The sequence below is a fragment of the Lepidochelys olivacea genome, assembly GCF_965140295.1.
Source record: "Lepidochelys olivacea isolate rLepOli2 genome assembly, chromosome: 24".
NCBI classification, from domain to species: domain Eukaryota; kingdom Metazoa; phylum Chordata; order Testudines; family Cheloniidae; genus Lepidochelys; species Lepidochelys olivacea.
In genome coordinates this window covers 12,354,841-12,380,793 of record NC_140434.1, presented here as the reverse complement: position 1 = coordinate 12,380,793, position 25,953 = coordinate 12,354,841, and the positions used below count along the sequence as shown (strand labels likewise).

Below are 25,953 nucleotides of genomic sequence, written 5' to 3'. Positions count from 1 at the left end.
GGACACTATGCTGTTAAAAATAGAATAATAGAATCATAGAATCATAGAATATCAGGGTTGGAAGGGACCCCTGAAGGTCATCTAGTCCAACCCCCTGCTCGAAGCAGGACCAATTCCCAGTTAAATCATCCCAGCCAGGGCTTTGTCAAGCCTGACCTTAAAAACCTCTAAGGAAGGAGATTCTACCACCTCCCTAGGTAACTCATTCCAGTGTTTCACCACCCTCTTAGTGAAAAAGTTTTTCCTAATATCCAATCTAAACCTCCCCCACTGCAACTTGAGACCATTACTCCTCGTTCTGTCATCTGCTACCATTGAGAACAGTCTAGAGCCATCCTCTTTGGAACCCCCTTTCAGGTAGTTGAAAGCAGCTATCAAATCCCCCCTCATTCTTCTCTTCTGCAGGCTAAACAATCCCAGCTCCCTCAGCCTCTCCTCATAAGTCATGTGTTCTAGACCCTTAATCATTTTTGTTGCCCTTCGCTGGACTCTCTCCAATATATCCACATCCTTCTTGTAGTGTGGGGCCCAAAACTGGACACAGTACTCCAGATGAGGCCTCACCAATGTCAAATAGAGGGGAATGATCACGTCCCTCGATCTGCTCACTATGCCCCTACTTATACATCCCAAAATGCCATTGGCCTTCTTGGCAACAAGGGCACACTGCTGACTCATATCCAGCTTCTAGTCCACTGTCACCCCTAGGTCCTTTTCCGCAGAACTGCTGCCTAGCCATTCGGTCCCTAGTCTGTAGCGGTGCATTGGATTCTTCCATCCTAAGTGCAGGACCCTGCACTTATCCTTATTGAACCTCATCAGATTTCTTTTGGCCCAATCCTCCAATTTGTCTAGGTCTGTTGCGGTTCAGTGATGAGACAGAACACAGCTTTATGCAAGCAAACAGGCTGGTCAGCGGAGATGGGCTGTTCTGCCCCCCCTGCCTTCCACCTTCTCCTTTTATTATATTTCTCCCCCTAAGCATTACACACTGCTACACAAAGGAATGTATGACGTTGATTCATATGCTTAGTTACCATCCTCTATCTACTACAATCCTGGTTCTCAGGCCTTGAGCCCAGGCTAAAGAAACCTCCCACAGTTGCTGTCCAAACAATCAAGTTCTCAGGGTTCATATCTAGCCCTTGTCCTTGGATAGAGCAATGTGTGCATTGCTCCTAGGAAACAGTCAGGGTGTGCCCCGCCTGCTTCCAGGTGGAATAGCTAGACATTAACCCTTCATCTCCCCTTTTTTTGTTTATTGATAGTTGGCCATCTCATGGTAGCCGCCAATTTGTTTTGTCATGCTATTTAACTCCCAGACAGACAAGGACATAACCTGGGGAGCTTTCCAGGGCAAAAATTTTACAAAGTCTTAACAAGGAAGGAATACATTGTACACAGCAGCAACAAAAAAAATAAGCCCAATGATTACAAACACAAAATAACCAAAAGCTTAACATCTGCAATATAATCATCTAAAAGGGGTACACTTCTTTTACTACAATTGTGACCAGCAAAAGGCAATATAAGTATCATTCTACTAAGACAGCAAAGGGTGCCATCACTTAAATTTGCAGGAATATAATTAAAGGTGCATGAACCACAAGTAAAAACCCATCCTGATGGTAGGATGATATGGCCATAATTATATGAAACATTAACAGCATGGGAACAATTTAAAAGGGATTGAGAAATTTTTTGACAGCCCAAGGGCACCTTTGCACTAGTGCAGTTAACTACACGCGCACAGGTGACATTGTGAGCCCCGGCCGGGTACGGTGTGTGGAGGGATATAGCCGTGCGAGGCAGAGTATAGTTGGCCGGGCCCCAATTAGCCATGCTAGAGTACTGGGAGGAAAGATTAGCATAAGCAGAGAACAGTGTCTTATTCTCCATCTCTTCAGGGTGATGACATACTGGAATAAGGCATGTACCTAACAAATCTCCGGCTGCTACAGAATTAGATAAACAAAAGTGGGTAACATTTGCTATCGAAGCCAATCTTTCCCATATGTTATATGTCATTCGGGCTTGTAACGGGGGAGGCGCTTCCGAGCCAACCCCTACAGGAAATAGCAGGCACAAAAGGCACACAATCATCACAGAATTAGCAGTGATTTGGGCGAGAATCGCCACAAACAAAGTCTTAGGAGTTTCTGGCTGCTGATCTGCTGCCAGTTTTCGTTGAGCCGTGGCGACCAATGCTTTTACTGCTCCCCATGTCACGGGCTGGCTTGGGACGCTACGCTTCCTCCGTTTCCGTCCCGCCGTTGTCGACTCGGGGGGCAACGCCGTCTCCTCCAAGGTCAGCTGAAACTCTGGTATGGGATTCGACAGCCCCTGGTGCCATGCCATGTTGTTTAAGTGCCGGTCGCACACACCGGGCTGGAACCCACAACGGTCCTGCAGGGAGAGACACAGCAGCATATCCCCGACCCCAAGTGATTAGAGGTGCTGGGCCCAGCCACTGTGGATCGGGCAGCTGACGGTAAAAGACACGCGGTCTTTCCAGTACCTCAGATTTGTGAAAATGCCGATCCGCAGGGGTCTGCTGATCTGCATTCAGTGTTAAATTATTTAAAGTAAACAAGAGGATATGCATTTGTTGTTGAATGTCTCCTAAGGTTCGGAGACGCAGCTCCCCTTGTTTTAATTGTTTATCTAGCAAGGTTTTGAGTGTGCGATTGGCACGTTCAACAATGGCTTGGCCCGTGGAATTATAAGGGATTCCGTGTTTAAGACGGACGTCCCAGCGGGCACAAAAGGTGGAGAGGGCTGCAGAGCAGTAGGCTGGGGCATTATCTGTTTTAATTTGGCAAGGGCGACCCATAACAGAAAAGCAGGCCAGCAAATGGTGAATAACTTTGTTAGTGGCTTCCCCACGTTGTGGGGTTGCCCAAAGGAAGCCTGAATAAGTATCAACGGAAACATGTAAAAATGAATAGGGGCGGAATTGTGGCACATGAGTAACATCCATTTGCCACAGCTGATTTGCTGCGGTACCTTGGGGGTTAACGGCATAAGAGAAAGTAGGAGCAGCAGCAGCACAGTGGGGGCAGGAACGAACAATGGAACGTGCATGATCAGCAGGAATGTGAAACTGCCGGGCCAAAACAGAGGCAGACTGATGAAAAAAGGCATGGCTTTCAATGGGGTCAGAAAAAAGGGAATTTACCTGACCACGCAACGCGCGATCGGCGCGTGCATTGCCCTCAGTGAGTGGCCCAGGCAGAGGGGTATGACTGCGAATATGAGCAACAAAGTAAGGGAAATGACGAGTGGCAAGAAGATGCTGTAAAGACAAAAACAGGTGAAGGAGGTCTGCATCAACCTGAGGGGTAATAAGGGCAAGGGGTAAATGATCAATTACCTGATAAACATAATGGGTATCCACAATTAAATTAAAGGGACAATCAGCAAAAAGTTGAAAGGCCAAAATAACAGCAGCTAATTCTAAGGGCAAAGGGGGATGGTAAAAAAACAATCTTTTAAATCTAACACACAAAGTTGATCGGTTTGAGGAATTAAATTTGGATTTGGCAAGCCAAATTGCAAGGGGCCCATGGGTTGGATGCGTTTATTTATTTCCCTTAAATCATGTAACAGCCGCCAAGCACCTGAGACCAGGGACTAGTGGAGCTCTCCAGTCGCTGTGCTTGCAAATGCTGCTGCACAAGTGAATGAAGCGCTTTTAGCTTTTCTAGAGGGAGGGGCCACTGGTCAATCCATACGGGCTCTAAGGATTGCCATACCAAGGGTAAGGCAGAGGGCACGGTGGGTGAGGGAGGGTTTTGGGCCATCAGATGTTAATATCGAGGGTGGTGTCTAACTTTGTAAGTAAATCACGGCCCCAGATATTGAGGTGGACAGGGAGCACAAAAGGGCGGATTGTAGCAAGGGCACGGCCTCCTGGTTTAGAGACCGTGACCCAAGACAAACTTTGGCGCCCGGGTTTGCTACCCCCAATCCCCCACAACTCTTTAGAAGGAACCGTAGGCCAACTAACCGGCCACTCCAGATCACGAATCACTGTAACGTCAGCTCCAGTGTCCACCAGCCCTGTAAAAGGAACATCATTTAAGAGAAGTGTTAACTGAGGTTTCGAGGGGCGGACTGACATTGTCAGAGCAACAAGTGGAGAAGACGCGCTGTGAGACGGCGAGTGAGACAATGTCGATCCAAAGCCGCCTCCGCCCCGAGTTCGATCCTCGGCAGCTGGCACCTGATAGGGGACTAAAATCAATTGTGCAATTGACCGTCCACGCGGGAGCGACTGTGGAAGATGAGTCCATACCTGAACCTTAATAATGCCAGTGTAATCAGCATCAATGACCCCTGGAATGACAAAAAAGCCCTGTTTCCCAGCATGTGAGCGAGGGAGAACAAGACCTACAAAGCCGGCAGGGAGAGGTCCCGTCACCTGTGTAGGTATGGCACAGACCTCCCCTGGCAGCTGAAAGTCAGTGTCCTCCTGCATGATCAAATCAAGCCCTGCACTTCCAGCAGTCGCTGCCCTCATAGAGTCTACGGATTCCAAGGCAGAGGAGCGATTGCCTGAGTAGGAAACACCCCTGTTTGGCCCTGGGTTTGGGGGGGACCCGTCGCGCGGTTTCCCGACCCGCTACGACACTGATTAGCCCAGTGATAACCTTTCCCACACTTGGGGCACTTCTTTGAGGGTCGGGCTGGTGCCTTAGATGAGCGGCACTCCCGCTGAAAATGACCCTCCTTACCACAGCGGTAACAGCGCTTCCCCTCCTTCCCAGTTTTTCTGAGGCCGGCAGCCAGAACTCCAGCCTTGTGGGCTTGTGTGCCAATGTTCTGGCACGCCCGCAGCATGTCTGAGAGCTCTAAAATACCAGAGGCTTGTGCTGCCTGGAGAGCACGGCGGCAATCCTCATTTGCATTTTCAACTGCCAATTTTAACAGGAGCTCGTGAGCTGCCTCAGTGTTATCCACCTGTCGGAGGATAGCCTCCTGCAATCTGTTGGTAAAATCCAAAAAGGACTCTAAGGCACCCTGACGGATACTGACAAAGCTTTTGGTAGGCTTGCCTGAATCCGGGACCTTCTTGAAAGCATGCTGGGCACAGGTGGAAATAATGGGGAAGACGGCCTGAGGGAGTTGAGACTGCATCTCAATAGTAGCAAACGGGCCCTCCCCTGCCAAATGCTCATAAATGATACCGCGCTCTCTATGTACCTGAGCTTGGCGTTCTGCCATCTGCCGATACTCACTAAGCCAAATAACATACTGACTGGGTGACAACATCATGCGCAGCAGCGTTTTCCAATCCTCAGGGATTAGGGAGTACCCAGTACCCATCCCTTCAATGAGACCACGCACAAAGGTGCTAGTCAGGCCAAATTCACGAATTGCTTTCTTTACCTCTCTAACCACCGAGTATGGCAGAGTGGTCCAGGTGCCCACGGGGTTGCCCTGGTCATCATTCTGCCAGGTCACCGGGCAAACGGAGACCAGATCAGCCAGCTCCTCTGCTGTAAGATCTGATCGAGCTTTCGCTGCGTGAACCATGTGTTGCACCAGCGAAAGCTTCTGAGCAGATGCAGATGACCCTCCGGGGGGCCCCACGGCGGGAGGGTGATCACACACCGGCTCCGGTGGGGAAGGCCAGGGAGGCGGTGGTAATAGAGGCACTGGGGGCGAAGCAGGGGGAGGGATGGCTGCAGGAGTGGACGGGGGTGGCAGGATCGGCAGCTCCTCTGTTGGTGCTGGAGAGGGCCTTTCCGAGGCGACACGCTGTGTCGCATCGCCAGGAGCGGGGATGGCTGCAGGGGCGGACGGGGGCGGCGAGAGCACCAGCCTCGCGAGGGAGGGTCTGTCCGAGGCGACACGCTGTACCACGTCACGGCAGAGGTGCCAGGCATGTAAAGCCTGCACGGGCGCCCGAGGCTCTTCGTGCAATGTCTGGCCCAATCGCTCCCAGTCTGCTAGCTTAAGGCTTCCAGCTTCAGGATACCATGGGCACTTGGCACGCACCTCCTGTAGCAGGAGAGTGAGTTCTCGAGCCGGGCAGTCATGCTGAGCCTTACGCAGCAAATACTGCAGCTCATTGCGGTGTTGCACTTGCAAAGCAGAGAGGGAGCTTCCTATACTTACCACAATGAAAAATACTCACCGGGATCCACGAAGTGGATGAGTGACGCGTCTGAAACCCTTGCCGGGCGAGGTGAGTGCTGAGGGCCCCACGTTTGGGCGCCAGTTGTTGCGGTTCAGTGATGAGACAGAACACAGCTTTATGCAAGCAAACAGGCTGGTCAGCGGAGATGGGCTGTTCTGCCCCCCCTGCCTTCCACCTTCTCCTTTTATTATATTTCTCCCCCTAAGCATTACACACTGCTACACAAAGGAATGTATGACGTTGATTCATATGCTTAGTTACCATCCTCTATCTACTACAATCCTGGTTCTCAGGCCTTGAGCCCAGGCTAAAGAAACCTCCCACAGTTGCTGTCCAAACAATCAAGTTCTCAGGGTTCATATCTAGCCCTTGTCCTTGGATAGAGCAATGTATGCATTGCTCCTAGGAAACAGTCAGGGTGTGACCCGCCTGCTTCCAGGTGGAATAGCTAGACATTAACCCTTCATAGGTCCTTCTGTATCCTATCCCTCCCCTCCAGCGTATCTACCACTCCTCCCAGTTTAGTATCATCCGCAAATTTGCTGAGAGTGCAATCCACACCATCCTCCAGATCATTTATGAAGATATTGAACAAAACTGGCCCCAGGACCGACCCTTGGGGCACTCCACTTGATACCGGCTGCCAACTAGACATGGAGCCATTGATCACTACCCGTTGAGCCCGACAATCTAGCCAGCTTTCTACCCAACTTATAGTGCATTCATCCAGCCCATACTTCCTTAACTTGCTGACAAGAATACTGTGGGAGACCGTGTCAAAAGCTTTGCTAAAGTCAAGAAACAATACATCCACTGCTTTCCCTTCATCCACAGAACCAGTAATCTCATCATAAAAGGCGATTAGATTAGTCAGGCATGACCTTCCCTTGGTGAATCCATGCTGGCTGTTCCTGATCACTTTGCTCTTATGCAAGTGCATCAGGATTGATTCTTTGAGGACCTGCTCCATGATTTTTCCAGGGACTGAGGTGAGGCTGACTGGCCTGTAGTTCCTAGGATCCTCCTTCTTCCCTTTTTTAAAGATTGGCACTACATTAGCCTTTTTCCAGTCATCCGGGACTTCCCCGGTTCGCCACGAGTTTTCAAAGATAATGGCCAATGGCTCTGCAATCACAGCCGCCAATTCCTTCAGCACTCTCGGATGCAACTCGTCCGGCCCCATGGACTTGTGCACGTCCAGCTTTTCTAAATAGTCCCTAACCACCTCTATCTCCACAGAGGGCTGGCCATCTCTTCCCCATTTTGTGTTGCCCAGTGCAGCAGTCTGGGAGCTGACCTTGTTAGTGAAGACAGAGGCAAAAAAAGCATTGAGTACATTAGCTTTTTCCACATCCTCTGTCACTAGGTTGCCTCCCTCATTTAGTAAGGGGCCCACACTTTCCTTGGCTTTCTTCTTGTTGCCAACATACCTGAAGAAACCCTTCTTGTTACTCTTGACATCTCTTGCTAGCTGCAGCTCCAGGTGCGATTTGGCCCTCCTGATATCATTCCTACATGCCCGAGCAATATTTTTATACTCTTCCCTGGTCATATGTCCAACCTTCCACTTCTTGTAAGCTTCTTTTTTATGTTTAAGATCCGCTAGGATTTCACTATTAATCCAAGCTGGTCGCCTGCCATATTTACTCTTCTTTCGACTCATCGGGATGGTTTGTCCCTGTAACCTCAACAGGGATTCCTTGAAATACAGCCAGCTCTTCTGGACTCCTTTCCCCTTCAAGTTAGTCCCCCAGGGGATCCTGGCCATCCGTTCCCTGAGGGAGTCGAAGTCTGCTTTCCTGAAGTCCAGGGTCCGTATCCTGCTGCTTACCTTTCTTCCCTGCGTCAGGATCCTGAACTCAACCAACTCATGGTCACTGCCTCCCAGATTCCCATCCACTTTTGCTTCCCCCACTAATTCTACCTGGTTTGTGAGCAGCAGGTCAAGAAAAGCGCCCCCCCTAGTTGGCTCCTCTAGCACTTGCGCCAGGAAATTGTCCCCTACGCTTTCCAAAAACTTCCTGGATTGTCTATGCACCGCTGTATTGCTCTCCCAGCAGATATCAGGAAAATTAAAGTCACCCATGAGAATCAGGGCATGTGATCTAGTAGCTTCCGTGAGCTGCCGCAATAAAGCCTCATCTACCTCATCCCCCTGGTCTGGTGGTCTATAGCAGACTCCCACCACTACATCACTCTTGTTGCACACACTTCTAAACTTAATCCAGAGACACTCAGGTTTTTCTGCAGTTTCGTACCGGAGCTCTGAGCAGTCATACTGCTCCCTTACATACAGTGCTACTCCCCCACCTTTTCTGCCCTGCCTGTCCTTCCTGAACAGTTTATAACCATCCATGACAGTACTCCAGTCATGTGAGTTATCCCACCAAGTCTCTGTTATTCCAATCACGTCATAGTTCCTTGACATCACCAGGACCTCCAGTTCTCCCTGCTTGTTTCCAAGGCTTTGTGCATTCGTATATAAGCACTTGAGCAGCCAGTGTAGACCTTGGAGAACAGTTTAGAACTTTGTTACATTAGGCTCTGTGGGGAAATGACCAAAGGAAGGATTTGGAATAGAAAACTAGTTGAAAATAGCATGAGAATAAACTAGACAATTCAGCTTTGTCCTCTGCACTGAACAGATACAGGTTTGGGGAGGATCAGAGGGAAAACTGATGTCAATTTATGGTATTTAAACTTCATTTATAAATATAAAATTGAACAAAACCTGAAAGCCACTAAGATGCCTTCTGAATCTAAGCACGCTGTGCAAGCTCTCCCCCACTTCCCAGCACAGAGGAGAGTTCTGCCCTTTGTGCCTGTTAGTTTTACTTTCATCTTCCTGTATACTTCTCGGAGAGAGGCAAAAGGGGTCGACAGTACCAGTCTGCAGGGAAGGAGGACCACATGCCCCAGGGGCAGATGCGTGGGGCCATATTATAGAAGGAGAATTAAGGAATGACTTGGTTATTTTAGCAGTTTGTGATCTTTAACGCGATGGAATGAAAACTGGAAGGTGAGGTTTCTGTCTGAAGTTGCAACTGAACGCACAATCTGCACTTCCCTCTGTGCAATGACGATGTACTTCAGCTGAGGTTTTGGAAGGAGAATCCCAGGGGTATTTCAAACAGAAACATGTTTTAAGGAAAGGAGCATTTAGTGGAGGTGTCTAACAGTGAAGAAAGTGAGACACTAAGAGGTTTTGTTATTCATGTGCCCTGCAGTTTTTTTCTTTCATTTTCTCATTAGTTCTGCATTTTAAACCTTATTTTCCTCTGCATTTCCCTTTCCTTTTCTTGGCACTTTGCTTTGGGAAGATCTGTTTTTTCTGTTTAACTTGTAAATAGTGTTTAATCAGTAATTGAATTTCTGCGGGTATGTTTTGCATGTCTGTCTGTGTTCTGTGTTCACGTGTGTGTTTGACATGGATGATGCTTCTGTGATTTGCCAGAGAGGAGACTGGTTTGTTGAAGCCGAGCAGGTCCATGAGACCAAGGGCAGATCAGATCAGATCTTCTAGGGCCAGGGAGCAAAGTGGGTTTAAGGGACCTACTTAGATTCTCTTTAGTAGAGCTGGCCAGAAAACAGAATTTCTGTCCTGTGGAAAATGGGAAGGTTTTGGAAGTATTTCATCCCAATTCAGGACAAAGAATAGAACCTCACATTTTTTGTGGGAGAGAAATTAAAAAAAAATCTGTTTTGGGAGAATGAAAATGTTTTTTTTTTTGTCTTGTTGGCAAAGTGACAGACTGACCATATCTTGCAATATCTTGAACTAACTTTATGGAATTCACATAAACTCTATTGACTTAAGTTAAACCTTTTTGAATTAGGGTTAATACCTTCAGGTACATTGTGGATGTGTTGTTGTGGCAATGTATGTACCTTCTCTAGGGAACCTTCTCCATTATCAGCTTTTGAAGCCTGCCCTTCTCCAGAGAGAGAGAGACGCATATACTGGTTCAAACTGGATTCTCCAGAGACCAACAGACAAAGAAAAGACTTTTGAATGAAGAGACAGAGCGTAAAATGACTCTGGGCTTTCTTCCTGATCCAGCAAATGGACAGGACACCTGGTCCACGGAGGGTCCCAATCCTTAGCGTAGGCTCGGGAGAACTTGGCCTACTGAGGCCTCATAAGACAGACAGGGAAGAATGACAGCTTGTTCTGAGCTGAAGCTCTGATGAACTTGTAGCCACAAGGAAGCCCCCGTGACTGTACAAGGAGCTGCTCCCCGATGCCAAACCCCCATGCATCTGGACCCCCCCATACCCAACACTCCTGCTGAGCCTCACTCCCCCACACCCAGAACACCCCCACTTAGCCCCCTGCACCCAAACCCTGCACCTGGACCACCCTAACGAGCCCCCTGCACCCAGACTCTCCTGCTTAGCCCCAACCACAATCAACTGGACCACCCTGCAGACTCCCATTCCCCCTGCACCTGGAACCCCCTCAAGAAGCCCCTTTGTATCCAGATTCCACCCACACCAGGCCACCCACACCTAAATTGCCCCACACAGAATCCTCTCACCCCACACCTGGATCCCCCCATATTAAGCCCCTCAACACTTGGATCCTGTTAGGTTGAGCCTGCCTTCCCATACCTGTATCAGGGTCAGAGCTACATGTGCATGCAAGACTCTGTCCCTCTTGCTCGCAATATTGGTATGCTTGGCACAGAGGGGCAGGGCCCCTGGGCGTTTCTGTGGCAGGTCCGCCCTTGTGCTGTGTCAGGGTTGGGTGCAGCCTCACTGCTTAGTCCATGTCCCAGGGAATGGGGGCTAGTAGTAATACCTCAATAGTACTCATCATCATGCATTTTTTGACAGGTTTCCACGCCCCGTTTGGGGCGTTTGTCCTGCCTTCCCACCCCGTTTCTGTTGGCGCCGAAGTTTGGCATTAAAAACTATAAAAACAGGATTAAAAAAGAAATTTACTAAGCACATTATAAAAAAGCATTAAACAATATTAAAAACCTGTTAAGTAAGCACAGGGACAAATGCTGGCTAAAAAACCATTAAAAGCTATAAAAAGGAAATTTAGGAAGCACATGATAAAAAAGTGAATTGAAAAGCATTCAGTATCAGGGTAGATTAAAAGAAAGAACAAAGGAAAGATAGAGAGCACATGGTTAATCAAAAAGAGAGAGAGATTTTTTACCTTGCCTGTCTTTCTGTAAAATGAGGCAGCTGCACAGTTTAGAAACTTTCAGATTTGTTATTCCCGCCTTTGGATTGGGCCAATCAGAGGTTGTTTTACAACGGCATTATAGAGCTTATTTTTCTGAACCAATTTTATAGGCCCAAGGGTGCCCCCCCTTAACTGCTTTATGCTTATCTAAAGAAACAGACCCCCAGCATTTTACCCACCATGTAGTTTTTTAGAAGGGGGTTTTCATAAAAGTTAAAACCATAAGCTTTTAGTAACAAACAATTTAAAAATTTTTTTTCTAGGTTTTAGGCTAGCACTGGTTATTTTTTTAGTAAGCCCAATATAAAACAACAGGCTTTTGCAGCTGATAGCTGTGATTAGAAAGAAGAAGTTTGCTTTTTTACCTGCTTCAAAAAAACAAATACAAGTTAGTTACATTAAGTTTTGTAATGGAATAAAGCTTTGCTTTATATTGACTTGAAAAGACACAGCCCTTTATTTACAGGGGTGTTTCAATAAAATAGAGCAGGCAGAATTACCCCAGGTTTCTAGTAACAGTTTATATTTCTCTTATTTTGTTAATCCCTGGATCAGAGAGAAGAAGTTTGTTTCTTTTGTCATTTTTTAACAAAGGGAAGTGAAAGTCTTGTAAAGGAATAAACCCTTGAAAAGATACACTCCTTTATTTAGTCCCAGAGGCATAAGTGTTTTAATAAAAAGTAAGCCTGCAGAAACAGTTCAGGAATTAAAAACACAAAAAAGTTTTAGACTAACATGGTCAGTAAGAACAATGTGAAAAAAGAAGCCATTGTGATCAGAAATAAGAAAGCCCAAGGCCTGCTTTTAAAACAAAATAATACCAAAGACTTGTACTAAAAAGAACAGTAACTTTAACTGTAAATAAGCTTACTATATTAAAAAAAAGCTTTTTAATCATTAAAGCTAAAGTATGTAGCCCAGAATTCCTGCCCTCTTTTTTTTTAGAGGCCACTTGCTCTGCTCTTATCCGAACAAACTGGACCCTGTAACAAAAGGTGACCAGCACACACTATAAACAATTTAAAAATGTGTATATTTGTAAAGTAATGCCTAAAATCCCCTCTTTTCTAACTTATTAAATAAACACTTTAAAAGAAAAACCCACCTAAAGACACAACCCTTTACTTACAGGGGTGTTTCAATAAAAAAGCATCCCAGAGCCTAAACCCTGACTAAGAAAAAGTTTTTCCCCAATGTTTTAGCGAGAACAACTTGAAACAGCCTTCTGAAGGTAGTGGATTAGAAAAGAAGAAGACCCCTTTGAAGAACAAGGCTATCTGAAGACACATTTCTTTATATGCCCCCCTTTGGAACAGGTGTTTCAATAAAATGTGAGTTTGCAGAAACAACCCAGGGTTAAAAACACAGAAATCCTGTTTATAAAAGCAATGTATAGTGATAAAAATGTTTTCCCACTCTGTTTTAGATGAGCACTGGTCATTTTTTTAGTAAGGACAGTTTGAAACAGCATGCTTTTGCAGCTGTTAGCAAAAACAGCCTCTGTAAACCGGTGGATCAGAGAGAAGGCGGCTGCTTCTTCGCCTGCTTTTTAACAAATACAAGTGAAAGTTCTATTCAGTTTTGTAAAGGAATAAACACTTTAAAAGACAAACCTATATGAAGACAGAGCCCTTTATTTAACATTTTTACATGTTTTGTTTCAATTAAAAAAAAAAAGAGATGCAGAAAGCACCCCAGAGTGAAAGCCATTGAACCTTCGTAAGAGTGAGTTTCTATTCCCCTTATTCTGTAACCCAGTGGATTAGAGAGAAGTTTATTTTCCTCCCCCCTTTTTAACATATCCATGCAAAAGTAATATTAAGCTTTTATTTTCTTAGGACTTTTAGATTGAAGTATGAATTTTTCTGTTGCATTATTAGAATGTCTTGGTTTTTAAATGTTTGCAACCATGTGCTGAGATACAGAGACAAGCTCCTGTGTTTGTTTTGGGTCCATAGATTTTATTAAACTAATACAGCACAGGCTGAAGCTGTATTAGTTTCTCTACATTTTAAAAACAGATAAGCCTAATTAGGCTAGCCAGTGGTCCATGCACTATAGTCTGCCTTAGCAAGGCTCTGGGGTCACTCCTTCAGTTTGCTTGGTTTTTTACTCAGACTTTTTTCCTAACTTTTTAAACGCTGTTAAAGTTTTAACAAATGCTGAGGCTGCATTGAAAGATACTTTGTGAAAGTTATAACAAGTATTTTATTCCACTTACTGATTGTAAAAGACAAAAACAGTCGCTTTGTGACTGCATGAAACTTAGAGATAGCCTATCTGAAGATGACCCCCCCTTTTTTCCCCCTTCTTCTTTTTTATTGTTTTTTATAACCTAAACCGAGGACAAACAAATTTTAAAAAAAGCCACAGAGATCAGACCATGGGGGTAAAAAAGCTGTCCTGAGTTTTAGGGGGCATGTTGATAACTCTTTTAGTGAAATGGTTTTGTAGGCAGCCATTTTGTGTTAGTTGTTATGCTTTAGCATGGGCAAGCGTTTGTCATTCGGAAGCACTTTTCCACTTTATGAGGTATTACCTTCTTCCTGCAGTGGGACAGTCAGGGTTTGGACGTTTCAATTTTCCTGAGGAAAAACCATTTTTTCCCCCAACAAAATTGAATTTTTCCTCCAGAAAATTTTGATTTTGTGAAAAGATCATTTTCCTTTGGAAAATCATTCTGACCGACAGTTCCCAGCCAGCTCTGATCTGTATGGGCTGCCTGTCCAGCTAGCCAGTCTCCTGTAGCGTGTCTGAGAAAGAGTTGGGAAGATGGCAGGCAGGATGGTATGGGCTGGGGAACAGGATTCCTTCTCTCCCCCTCTATGAAGGTGTTGGGGGGCAGGCTAGGTGGTCACCCTCAGAGGTGATATGAGCGGGAATGCCCAATCTCCCCGCACAAGAAACTCCAAGGGTGAGTTCTTAGAGGTGGGAGGTGTTATTGGTGAGGGGATATGAGGAAAATGGGGGATGGATCATAGGGACAGGTGGGTGTTTGACATGATGGCTGGATGTTTGTGCTGGGAGAATAGGCCTCATTTGCTATGAGGCAAGAGGGGCCGTTCCCCCCCCCGACCTTGGTTTGGCCCCCCTACTTTTCCTGAGTCTATATGCTTTATGCCCTCACCCAACTTCTCAAAGATATAATATAATCACATGTACTGTTCTGTATGCTGACACACCTTTGTCCCCTCCAGAACTGTTCTGAAATGACATCACTGTAGCATTTCCCTATGCCGAGGGGAGCACGTAGGTACTCCACCTCTGTGAGAGGCAGTAGCTATGTTGACGGGAGAACGTAGCTCCCTTGGCACAAGCGCTGTCTACACAGGGAGTTAGGTCAGTATAATGATGTCTCTCAGGGGGGTGGATGTTCTACCAATGTCAGTTTATAGTTGAGACCTGGTGTTAGAGAAAAAAACCTGGTCATGATTTCTTTGAGCCCTGTAAACAAGCAAAAAAGGGCATGAGTCCAATTTTTATAATCCTTTTAAGACTGTTTTTGAATATCATATAACTGCTTACAGGTATATGAATGGTACAGATTGAAAAGGATTGTGCAGCCTTGTACAAGAGGGGATGGAGAACTGAGGGATTACACCAAGCAAAGGAACATTTAAGCTTAATTTCCTGAGAAGTCTATTCAATTGTGAGTAATTTTCTAGTGGAAGTGCTGGGAGCCCATCACAATTTAGTCTGGAGAGAGCACAGTGAGGGACAAGTCTGCTTTGGATCTCCAGCTTCTGAGATTTTTTAGAAGAGGTTTTAATTATATGAAGGCAGGAGGTATTAAAAATCTGTGCCCACCGCATCCCACTCATGACGTGAGCTGGAGATCCTCTCCCCTGCTGTCTGCCTGGTTAATCCCTCAGGCCTCAATAAGGTCTCCTTGTCCAATCTCACTGTATTCTTCAGCAATATGAATGAATACCTCAAGGAGCTGTCTGCACTTCGCAGGGGGCCAGGACACAGGACTGTAGTAAATAGGTACATAAGAGATAACTGGCAATAGTTCTTTGTTCAGGGCAGTAATCAGCAGTCTAATGTATTTCCTGTTGCCACATGAACTTGGCTGAGTTCCCAGCTCTACAGTTTAGAAAGGCCTAGTACACCCTAGTAGGGCCCCACCCTCTGAAACATGGAGTTGATTTTGTCCAAAGGTGTGTAGAGCGGAGATAACAGATCTCAGAAGGGGTGAATCTTACTAGCAGCATTGAAAGAATATAATCTGGCCCCTTCTTACTCCACATCACTACCCTGTGCAGTCTTTACACTGCATCTTCTACTCACTTCCTCAGCTCAAATTAGTGCAGTCCCATGATTTCTCTCTTAACACTCCTTTCCCCCTGCCCTCCAAACTTGCTTACAATCCAACTTACAATCCAAACTTGCTAGGACTTCCCTTTCATCCCTCTTCACTTGTGCACAACTTTCCCTAACTATCCCCACACCTGGCTTGATTCTGACCTTGCACCATCCACAACACCCTATGGCCCACCCTGCTTCCTGAGCCTGCCGTGTCCTCGTTAACCCTAACATACCAAGGCATCACTCCTCCATGTCCTGATCCTTTTCTGATCTTGCTACCTCATCTTGCCCCATGGGGTTGATCTCCATGACTCCTGACCCACTTGCACCTGCTGGCCCTATACTGACCTTGCTTATCTCTAGGCCTTGCCCCAGGTTTGATTCTATACATAGACTTTTGTTACCTCCCTAAACTCCTCAGTACATCACAAAGGATTACAAGGGTGTGTGTCTCGTGAGCAATGATGGAGAGAAAGTAAAAGTCCCTTCTCTATTGATTATGTTGTTCATGTGCAGCACTGCGCTTTGTTTGACGAACATCAGGGGTAGGTGTGTATGTGTTTTGAGGGGGGGAGGATGTTTACATCATTGACTTGTACAATATGAAAAATGCCAGACATTGGAGAGAAGGCTTCCAGTGTTGCTGTATCTGTGTTGGCCCCAGGGTACTAGAGAAACAAGGTGGGTGAGGTCACATCATTGACTGAACCAGCATTTTTTTTCTTTCGTTCTTGACCATGGTGTTATAACCTTTTCATATGTGTACGTGCGCCCTATGCACGCCATACGTGTACACATGCCCCCTATACACGCCATACGTGTACACGTGTCCTATGCACGCCATACATGTACACACGCCCTATGCACGCCATACGTGTACACATGCCCCCTATACACGCCATACATGTACACACGCCCTATGCACGCCATACGTGTACACATGCCCCTATACACGCCATATGTGTACACATGCCCCTATACACGCCATACATGTACACACGCCCTATGCACGCCATACGTGTACACATGCCCCCTATACATGCCATACGTGTACATGCCCCCTATGCACGCCCTACGTGTACACGCGCCCTATGCACACCGTACATGTACACGCGCCCTATGCACATTGTATGTGTACATGCGCCCTATGCACGCCATACGTGTACATGCACCCTATGCACGCCATACGTGTATATGTGCCCTATACATGTCATACGTGTATACATGCCCTATACACGTCATACATGTACACACGTCCTATGCACGCCATACGTGTACAAGCGCCCTATGCACGCCATACGTGCACATGTGCCCTATGCATGTCATACATGTAGACGTGCCCTATACACGTCATACATGTATACGTGCCCTATACGCCCTTTACTGAATCACTTCTGTTTCTGACTGAGTCACCCACTGGAAGCAGGAGGATACTGATATGTGATAGAAATTCCCATGGATCTCAGGTAAAGGTCTGTGTTTTGGGAAAGTTTTATAGCTGCAAGCGTACACAGCAGATGACTGCAGGGTATATGTCTGTAGCTATTCACTGTAAGATTCTACTCAAGGTTCTAGTTTTTTTAGGAAAAGACATAGAACCAAGGCTATGACCACTTGAATCTATTACAATCCTATCTTTTTTTGCTCAAGAAGTGATGTTAACTGACATCCTTACAGGATAGTACCTTGGATAATTATATTTTTTCTACCTAAAATTCCTCTTGTAATAACAATTATTGTTTTTCACTTTTCCTCCCTGAAATTTTCTGTGAAGTTGGAATTCTACAAGAAGGACATGGCCATGGATGCAGACAGAGAACTCTTGGAAAAGATCAGTCTGAACGAATCTGCCTCCAAGATGGGGGAGGAAAAAGAAAAAGGTCAGTAATTCGAAAGGGACTGTAGTCTCCAGAGCCTTTTCCTACTGACGTGCCACAGACCAGTGACTAGCAAAGGGACACAGTTTGAGATGAAGCTAATAGGACAAGAAAGAGATCTTGGAGTCATTGTGGATAGTTCTCTGAAAACATTCACTCAATGTGCAGCGGCAGTCAAAAAATCAAATAGAATGTTGGGAATCATTAAGAAAGGGATAGATAGTAAGACAGAAAATATCATATTGCCTCTATATAAATCCATGGTACACCCACATCTCGAAACTATGTGCAGATGTGGTCTCCCCATCTCAAAACAGATATATTGGAATTGGAAAAGGTTCAGGAAAGGGCAAAAAAAAAGATATGGGGTATGGAACGGTTTCTGTATGAGGAGAGATTAATAAGACTGGGACTTTTCAGCTTAGAAAAGAGACGACTAAGGGGGGATATGATAGAGGTCCATAAAATCATGACTGGTGCGGAGAAAGTAAATGAGGAAGTGCTATTTACTCCTTCCGATAACACAAGAACCAGGGGTCACCAAATGAAAATAACAGGCAGAAGTTTTAAAACAAACAAAAGGAAGTGTTTCTTCACACAACACACAGTCAACCTGTAGGACTCTTTGCCAGAAGATGTTGTGAAGTCCAAGACTATAACAGGGTTCAAAAAAGAACAAGATAAGTTCATGGAGGATGGGTCCATCAATGGCTCCCCTCTGTAATAGGCCCCTAGCCTCTGGCTGAGTTACTGAAATCCTCAAATCATGGGTTGAAGACTTCAAGTTACAGAGAATCCACCTTTTATTCCAGTTTAAACCTTCAAGTGACCCGTCACCCATGCTGCAGAGGAAGGCAGAAATCTATCAGGGTCTCTGCCAATTTCACCCGGGGGAAAATTCCTTCCTGGCTCTAAGTGTGGCGATCAGTTGGACCCTGAGAATGTTGGCAAGACCCTCCAGCCTGACACCTGGGAAAGAATTCTCTGTAGTAACTCAAAGCCCTCCCCATCGAGTGTTCCATCTCTGGCCACTGGGGATATTTGCTGCTAGGAGTCACAGATGGGCCACATGCCATTGTAGGCAGTCCCAGCACACCATCCACTCCATAAACTTATCAAGCACAGTCTTGAAGCCAATTAGGTTTTTTGCCTCCACTGCTCTCTTTGGAACTCTGTTCCAGAACTTCATTCATTTGATGTTTAGATATCTTCATCTAATTTCAGGCCTAAACTTGTTGATTGCCAGTTTATATCCCTTTGTTCTTGGTCAACATTGGCACTTAACTTAAATAACTCCTCTCCTTCCCTGGTATTTATCCCTCTGATATAAAGACCAATCATATCTCCCTCAGTCTTCTTTTAGTTAGGCTAAACAAGATAAGCTCTTTGGGTCTTTCCTCATAAGGTAGGTTTTCCATTCTTCTTATCATCTTAGTAGCCCATTATACACCTGTTCCAGTTTGAATTAATTTTTCTTAAACATGGGAGACCGGAATTGAACATGGTATTCCAGGTGAGGTCTCACAAATACCTTGAATAATGGTACTAAAACTTCCCTATCTTTACTGGAAGTGCCTCACCTAATGCATCGTAGGACTGCATTAGCCTTTTTCACAGCCTCATTAGTGGCTCATAGTCATTCTGTGATCAGTCAATACACCCAAGTCTTTCTCCTCCTCTGTTGCTTCCAACTGATAAATCCCCAGTGTAGAGAAATTTTTTTGTAGTTAGTCTCTAACTGCATAGCCTCGCACTTTGCACTGTTAAAATTCATCCCATTTCTATTACTCCAATTTTCAATGTAGTCCAGATCTTCTTGTATGATATTCCAGTCTTCCTCCATATTGGCAATACCTTCCAACTTTGTTGCATCCAAAAATTTTATTAGTACACTCCCACTATTTGTGTCAAGGTCATTAATTAAAATATGACCAATCCCGGAGGAAGTCCCCTAGTAATCTCCCTCCAACCTGACAGTTCACCTTTCAATATGACCTGTTGTAGACTCCCCATTATCCACTTTTCAGTTCTCATGTTAATCCCCATCCTCTCCAATTTATCTAATAATTTCCCATGTGGAACTGTATCAAATGCCTTATTGAAATCCAGGTAGATTAGATAGACTACATTTCCTTTGTCTAAAAAAATCAGTTATCTTCTCAAAGGAAGAGATCAGGTTGGTCTGGAACAATTTACATTTTGTAAAACCATTTTGTATTTTATCCCAGTTACCGTTCTTAAGCATTTTCTCTTTCTGAATTTGTTCCAAGACCTTGCATAAAATTAAGGTCAAACTAACAGGCCTTTAGTTTCCTGGATCACTTTCCCTTTCTTAAAAGTAGGTACTATATTAGAAATTCTGTAGTCATGGAATCACTTTTTTCTCTTTCATAAAAATAGGGACTATATTAGCAATTCTCTACTCATAGGGTACATCCCCTAAGTTTACAGATTCATTAAAAATCCTTTGCTGTTGAGCTTGCAATTTCATGTGCCAGTTCCTTTAATATTCTTGGATGCAGATTAGCCAGGACCCCCAATTTGCTCCAATTAAACTGTTTGAGTTTGGCTTTCACCTTGTGTGTGCTATTTCTATATCCTCATTTCCATTAGCCTCTCTGCCACTAATACTTAGCTCCCCATTACCCTTATTAAAAACAGAGGAAAAGTATCCATTTAGTTGTTGGGTCATGTCTAAATTATCTTTAATCTCCACCCCACCCTCAGTGTTTAGTGGTCCCTCTCCATCGTTCTGCACTATCTTTTCATTTATGTGGCAATAGAACCTTTTACTGTGGGTTTAAATTTCCTTTGCATGGTCCATCTTGGTTTTTGGCCGTTCTCACTTTTCCCCTACACTTTCTGACCTCCTATGCTAGGTGTGGAGCGAGTGGGGCCAAGTCTCCTCCCCTCTCTGCCCACTCCCCATGACCTGCTCACTTGCATTAGGGGAAAGGCTCAAAGTAAACATGCCCAAGGATTCGAGGTAGCCTGTGCAGGGGCAGAAGGGGGTTCTTTCAGAGGGATTTGGGCACCCAACTCCCTAGGAGCCTTTGAAAATCCCAATCTAAATTCCAACTACAGACTCTATATTACTGATGAGGAAGAGCATGCCCAAAAGAACCCAGCTTGATCTCAGGTCCCAGGTTGAGCTTACAGGGCAGGCAACTGGAAAAAAAACAACACCTTTTTCATCTGTACCAGGGCAAATTGAGCATCAATTAGCTGAGACAATAAAGAGGGACCCGCACAGTGCCATTTTACAGGGATTTTTCTGACTCTCTCCACGTTTCTAAATAAGTTTAATCAGTATTCTATACACATCATAGAGAATGTATCACTTTGCACATGTTGGAAAACTGATGCCTGACATTCAGGTGATAACAGGGCTAACAACAATCTATGGTTACAAGGGCAGTAGGAAGTCAGGCCAGAATTTAGTGCATTAAATCTGTTTGGGCATGATCAAAGCTCACTGAAGTCAGTGGGAACCTTTCCATTCACTTCAGTGGGCTCTGGATCAGGTCCTCTGTATAGCTTGTATTGCATTGTTCCTTATACATAAAATAGCAAGAAGACATGCAGATAGTGTGCCCTATATGTACAGTGATGTATCATTATACATGGGTAGGTGCTTACGTCCTAAAGAGTTTGTTAAAATATCATTTTAATGTCTCAAATACCTATAATACTAAATAGTAGGTTTTTACCTTTGTTCAGTGTGCTGGGTGTATTAAGTAAATCTTCAGAGTGTAAGGACCCAATATAAAAAGAAATAGGTGCTTTCCCCTGTAAAGTGAATATTTCTTAAGGGTTGGAACTAGGGTCGATTTTTAAGCAGAGGAAAGGGGTGAAATCAATAGGGATCTTTCCAATGACTTTTTGGGGACAGGATTTCATGACAGTAGTGGGAAGAGAAATGAGGACATCACTGGGTGTGTAGTCCGCCAGCCTTCCATTAGATTTTGTGCAGTACATCACTCTATCTGGTGCTCATAGAGAAGGCGGCAATAGGAACCTTTTGGAAATGGAGATTTTCCATATAGGCTTGGATGATTAGTCTCATTTGTGAAAGGTTACCACCAAAGTAACCATCAACCCTACCAAAATACTGATAATTTCTATACTGGCAGATCTTCTGACCACAGTAGAAAATCCATCCCTGCATTGATTACTCTACTAAACAGAGAGCACCCAACCCCCCCAAAAATGAATGGAAATGCAAAATTCCACTCATATGCTTTACATCTTTTTTCATTTTTAGCCTTGGGAAACAGCAACCATGCTGCACCATTCTTGATCTCCAGCCTCCAGGAAGGGACCTCTGTACTGAATACTTACACAGCAGAGGAGGAGAAGAGCAAAATACCTCCAAAGAACAAGGGCCAGATCATTTTTGATGACCACATACACCTGAAATGGGTTGAGTGGGAAGGGTCAGTTCCAAGTGGGGCAGTTTCCATCTGGAATGAGGCGGCATCTCGCACAGACTATGTCTGTGCAGAGGCAGGATGTTCTGTTGGGTTTTTCACTGAAAGCAAAGGTCCATATTGTTACTATTCCAATGCTGATCAAGAACATCGCACCTCAAACTTCAGAATGTTGGTAAATGAGGATAACTTTGAAGTGCTAGAGTGGAAGAAAGAATTATATGGTTCTTTTCCACCAAAGTCAGTTCCAAGCTACCCAGGAGTTAACGTTTTCGTTGGTAGGAATGGTTATGGCTTAGGGAAAGTAGTCCCTAGGTTTAAAGCTTTCTTCTTACCTCATCACGGCAAAGAGAAGTGTTACAAAGAATACGAAGTTCTGACTGTTAACACACCCAAGAGACAACAAAAGTTCAGTATTTAATAAATAAGGCAAAATTTTCGTACTGGCCAATTCCAATCTTAACTTTGTCCAAAATCCTTAACAATTTTCAAAAGATAAAGGAAACCATGACTAATCAGCAAAATTGGAACATTGGTCACCCAACTTGAAATGGAGTGATTTCCACTATCAGCACAAAAGTTCCCATTTTCAATGGGACATCAGTATGTTTTTCATTAGAGATAACTTTTCCATCATATCGGTACCAGTCGTACCAAGCTGCGAAAACATCCGTCCACCTGTGAAATGAAAGTCCCCATCATTCACGAATGTGAGGTGGTCATGATGGGTACAGAGATGAGGACTCATCTCTGTACCTAAACAGCCACATTCATCCATACACTTATCAAACCGGAGAAACTCTTAGCACCACCATTCGGGAAACATGCACCAACAACCACATCTCAGATGTGAATGCTGAGGTGAGACTGTGCCAGCCCATAAGAAATGCTGAACTGTGTCCAAGGGAGTCTGTCGTCCCAGTATCAGCAATATAGAAAATACTAGCTCTACCTCAGACTCTCTCTTTCCCCAGATATTAATCTTTCCATGGAATTAGTAGAATAACTTTATTGTTTAACATTTTATTCAGGGTTATTTTCTTTAGATACTGAAGGTTGGGACCAAAACCAGCATACAACCCCCAAGGAACACCTCCGTATCCATTATCCACTTTATTCTCTGTTCTCATGCCCCTGCTGCCATGTATAATGCTGAACAGCCACAGGAGAGTAAAAAGATGAAAACCATTGTGCATCAGATTTATTTTCCTGTTGTTCAGATGGTTTTTAGCGTGCCCATCATTGTCGTATCTAAGTGCTGCATAGCTGAATTAATTCTGCATTGTGAGGTCCATGGTAAGGTTCTGGCATGGATCCACAGGGCAATCTGGCCTCTTTTGTCACAGATCCATAGGATCATGGCTATGGCCCTGCTTTGGAATAGTCTCTAGGAGGATCCCCTTCAGTGTGCCAGACCCCCTCGGGGTCTCACTCTTCCACCAGGGTCAGCCATGCAGCTTCACCACCTCCTTAGACTGGACCTCTGAGCCTTCAGCACCGCTGCTTCACACCCTGAGTTCTGTTCAGTGAGTAAAACTGAGACAGACGGCTGAGGGAGACTTGTCCCCTATTCAGGCACCTCATCCAGCATTTTCAGTGACACTAACACAGCATTGTCCGAACAGAAGGGTTTATTAGTCATCTGGAACACAGCATAGGAAGTCCTTGGGTTTGCACAGAGAAATTAAAGCATAGCCCAGAGCCCACCCAAGGAGTAATGAACCCTTGGGTTGAAGCTCTGTCTTTCTCTGTCTGACCTCCATGGCCAGACTCAGGTGAGAGCCCCTGACTGCCTCCAGCAGCCAGCTCTTATCATCCACCTCACACCTCTGCAGTCCTTTGTTCTCAAGCTGGGGAAAAGCTACTTGGCTTCCTGCAGAGAGGTGGGCAATCTATGGTCACTGGTTGCTGGGTTTCAGTGTCCTAGTGATCGGATTTGTACTGTCTTCATGGATTCTCCACTGATATGGGGTTACCAGCCAGTCCCTTTCCAATGACCCATTTAGTCCCAGACAGCTAGGTATCTTCAAACCTGTGTGTTACCCTGCCCCTAGAGCAAACAGTCCCTTTGCACTGTGACCAGGGTCCCAGGGGTCCACACTGAGATCATTCAATTAGGGCAAACTGCAAAGAATAGGGCAGACAATCCCCAAAGCGGATGGTTATTGTGATACTCAGATTCATTAAGCCAGCCACAAAACAGCTTCCACAAACCTTACTGAGGGGGGAGGGATAGCTCAGTGGTTTAAGCATTGGCCTGCTAAACCCAGGGTTGAGTTCAATCCTTGAGGGGGGCCATTTAGGGATCTGGGGCAAAAATTGGGGATTGGTCCTGCTTTGAGCAGGGGGTTGGACTAGATGACCTCCTGAGGTCCCTTCCAACCCTGATATTCTATATTCTATTGAAGCAACCCAGCCTTTTGGCTACCTCTCAGACAGCCAGATCAAATATGAAAGTTCTACCAATCCCAAAGGATTGGAAACATCACCTCCCAGGTTAATGAATATTCCAGATCTTACCCAAATACAAACTTACAACCATTCTTATTAACTAAGCTAGAATTTATTAAAAAAAAAAAGAGTATTGGTTAAAAAGATCATTATCCGTACAGACATGACTGTAGTTCTGAGATCAGTTCCATAGCAGAGATGGTGAGCTTTGGAGTTATAAAGAATTCTTAGATTTAGTCCATAGGTTCAGTCCAAATACATTTGAAGACCTCAATCTTGCAGCTCAATGCTTCCCCGATAAAGCATAAGCGGATTTGAGATTAAAAGGATCAGGACCCAAGGGTCCTTTATACAGTTCCAGGCCTTCTCTTGACAGCACAGAGTCCTCAGCTGAACAATAGGCAATAATTCCTACTTTGAAGTAGACCGATTTCCTAAACATCACTGGTAATTAATTACACAGATTAACATCTTCCACCATTTGCAGGTGATGTTACTATATTTACAGTTCATTTAAATGTTAAGATCTCCTTTTGATCTCTGATTTAACAGAATACAGCATAGACAGGAACTGTTTGATTACATTGTCAACCTTTAACAGTATACATTGTTGTAGAGCTCCAACCTTGTCCCCATGGGGCCCGCGCTTCCAGGCGGTTTATGCTAGCTTCAGAGGCTCACTGCAACCCTCCACCGCCCCCTGTGGACACTTACCATCTGCCTCAAGCTCCTGCCTCTGGGACTCTGCTGCTTCCTTGGCTTGCTGCGCTCTTTCACCACCTTTTGGGCCTGAAGCAGCAGCCAGCCCAAACTGACTCTTTGCAAGCACACGTGGGCGTGCATGCCCCCTCCCCGCCCCCGACTGACCCCCTTCAGCAAGCCCCCAGCTTTGTCCCTTGCTACCTGCCCCATTTTGCCCCTTGCACCCTTTTGCCCTTCCATTTGACCCAGCCCCCCCCCTTACTAGCTTCAGTTTGTTTGCCTGCCCCGCCCTTTTCCCTCTGCTGCTTTTGTTTGTTTGCCCTGCCCCGGCCTCTGAAGCTAGCTCCTTGGTTCCCTGTCCTACCTCCAGCCTGGTTGTTTTCCCCCACCCTGCGGTACCCCTTGCCCTGATTAACCACTCCCCTCACGTGCCCATGCCCCCTCCCATGCGCTTGTGCCCTTCCCCTGTTTGAGTTTGCCCCTATCTCACTGTACCCCCCTAACGTTGTTATAACCCCCCTCCCCTAGTGCAGCTAGAGGAGCCGGATTTCCATCCTGAGTTAGTGACTGCTCCCCACAAGCCCTTGATAGCCCCCCATCCAACCCACCCTTTTTGGTTCCCTCCTCTCCTGCCTGCAGCCTAGCGGGGAGGAGTGGTCAACCTGCTTCCCCTTTCCCTGCCTCTCTCTGGTGTTTTCCCCTCCCTTCCTGTTCATTATGGTGGGGGAAACGGTGGGTGGGGCACCTCCAACAGACCCAGCTGCCAGTCCCCTGCCTGCCCCTCCGTCACCCAACCAAGCCTCTACCTCAACCGTTGCTGCCGAACCACCTGCCACTGCCCCT

The 25,953-nt window shown here is 45.5% G+C and overlaps 1 protein-coding gene and 1 long non-coding RNA gene across 2 annotated transcripts; one reads left to right on the top strand and one right to left on the bottom strand.

Annotated features, from left to right (window-relative positions):
* Positions 1-921: 921 nt before the first annotated feature.
* LOC311512232 (uncharacterized protein) lies at positions 922-6,233 on the bottom strand. The gene is made up of 4 exons (XM_084613338.1): positions 6,143-6,233; positions 4,010-4,062; positions 3,179-3,295; positions 922-2,406 (listed from the first exon to the last, which is right to left on the bottom strand). The coding sequence occupies exon 4, from the start codon at positions 2,356-2,358 to the stop codon at positions 1,432-1,434; it is 927 nt and encodes a 308-aa protein (XP_084469464.1). The 5' UTR covers positions 2,359-2,406; positions 3,179-3,295; positions 4,010-4,062; positions 6,143-6,233; the 3' UTR covers positions 922-1,431.
* Positions 6,234-8,997: 2,764 nt separating this feature from the next.
* LOC311512120 lies at positions 8,998-22,400 on the top strand. The gene is made up of 3 exons (XR_014709399.1): positions 8,998-9,164; positions 17,425-17,530; positions 21,792-22,400. It is a non-coding gene; the product is annotated as an uncharacterized lncRNA (long non-coding RNA).
* Positions 22,401-25,953: the final 3,553 nt, after the last annotated feature.

Excerpts from the sequence above, each read along its gene's own strand:
- LOC311512232 (XM_084613338.1), bottom strand. The coding sequence starts at position 2,358 with ATGGCATGGCACCAGGGGCTGTCGAATCCCATACCAGAGTTTCAGCTG.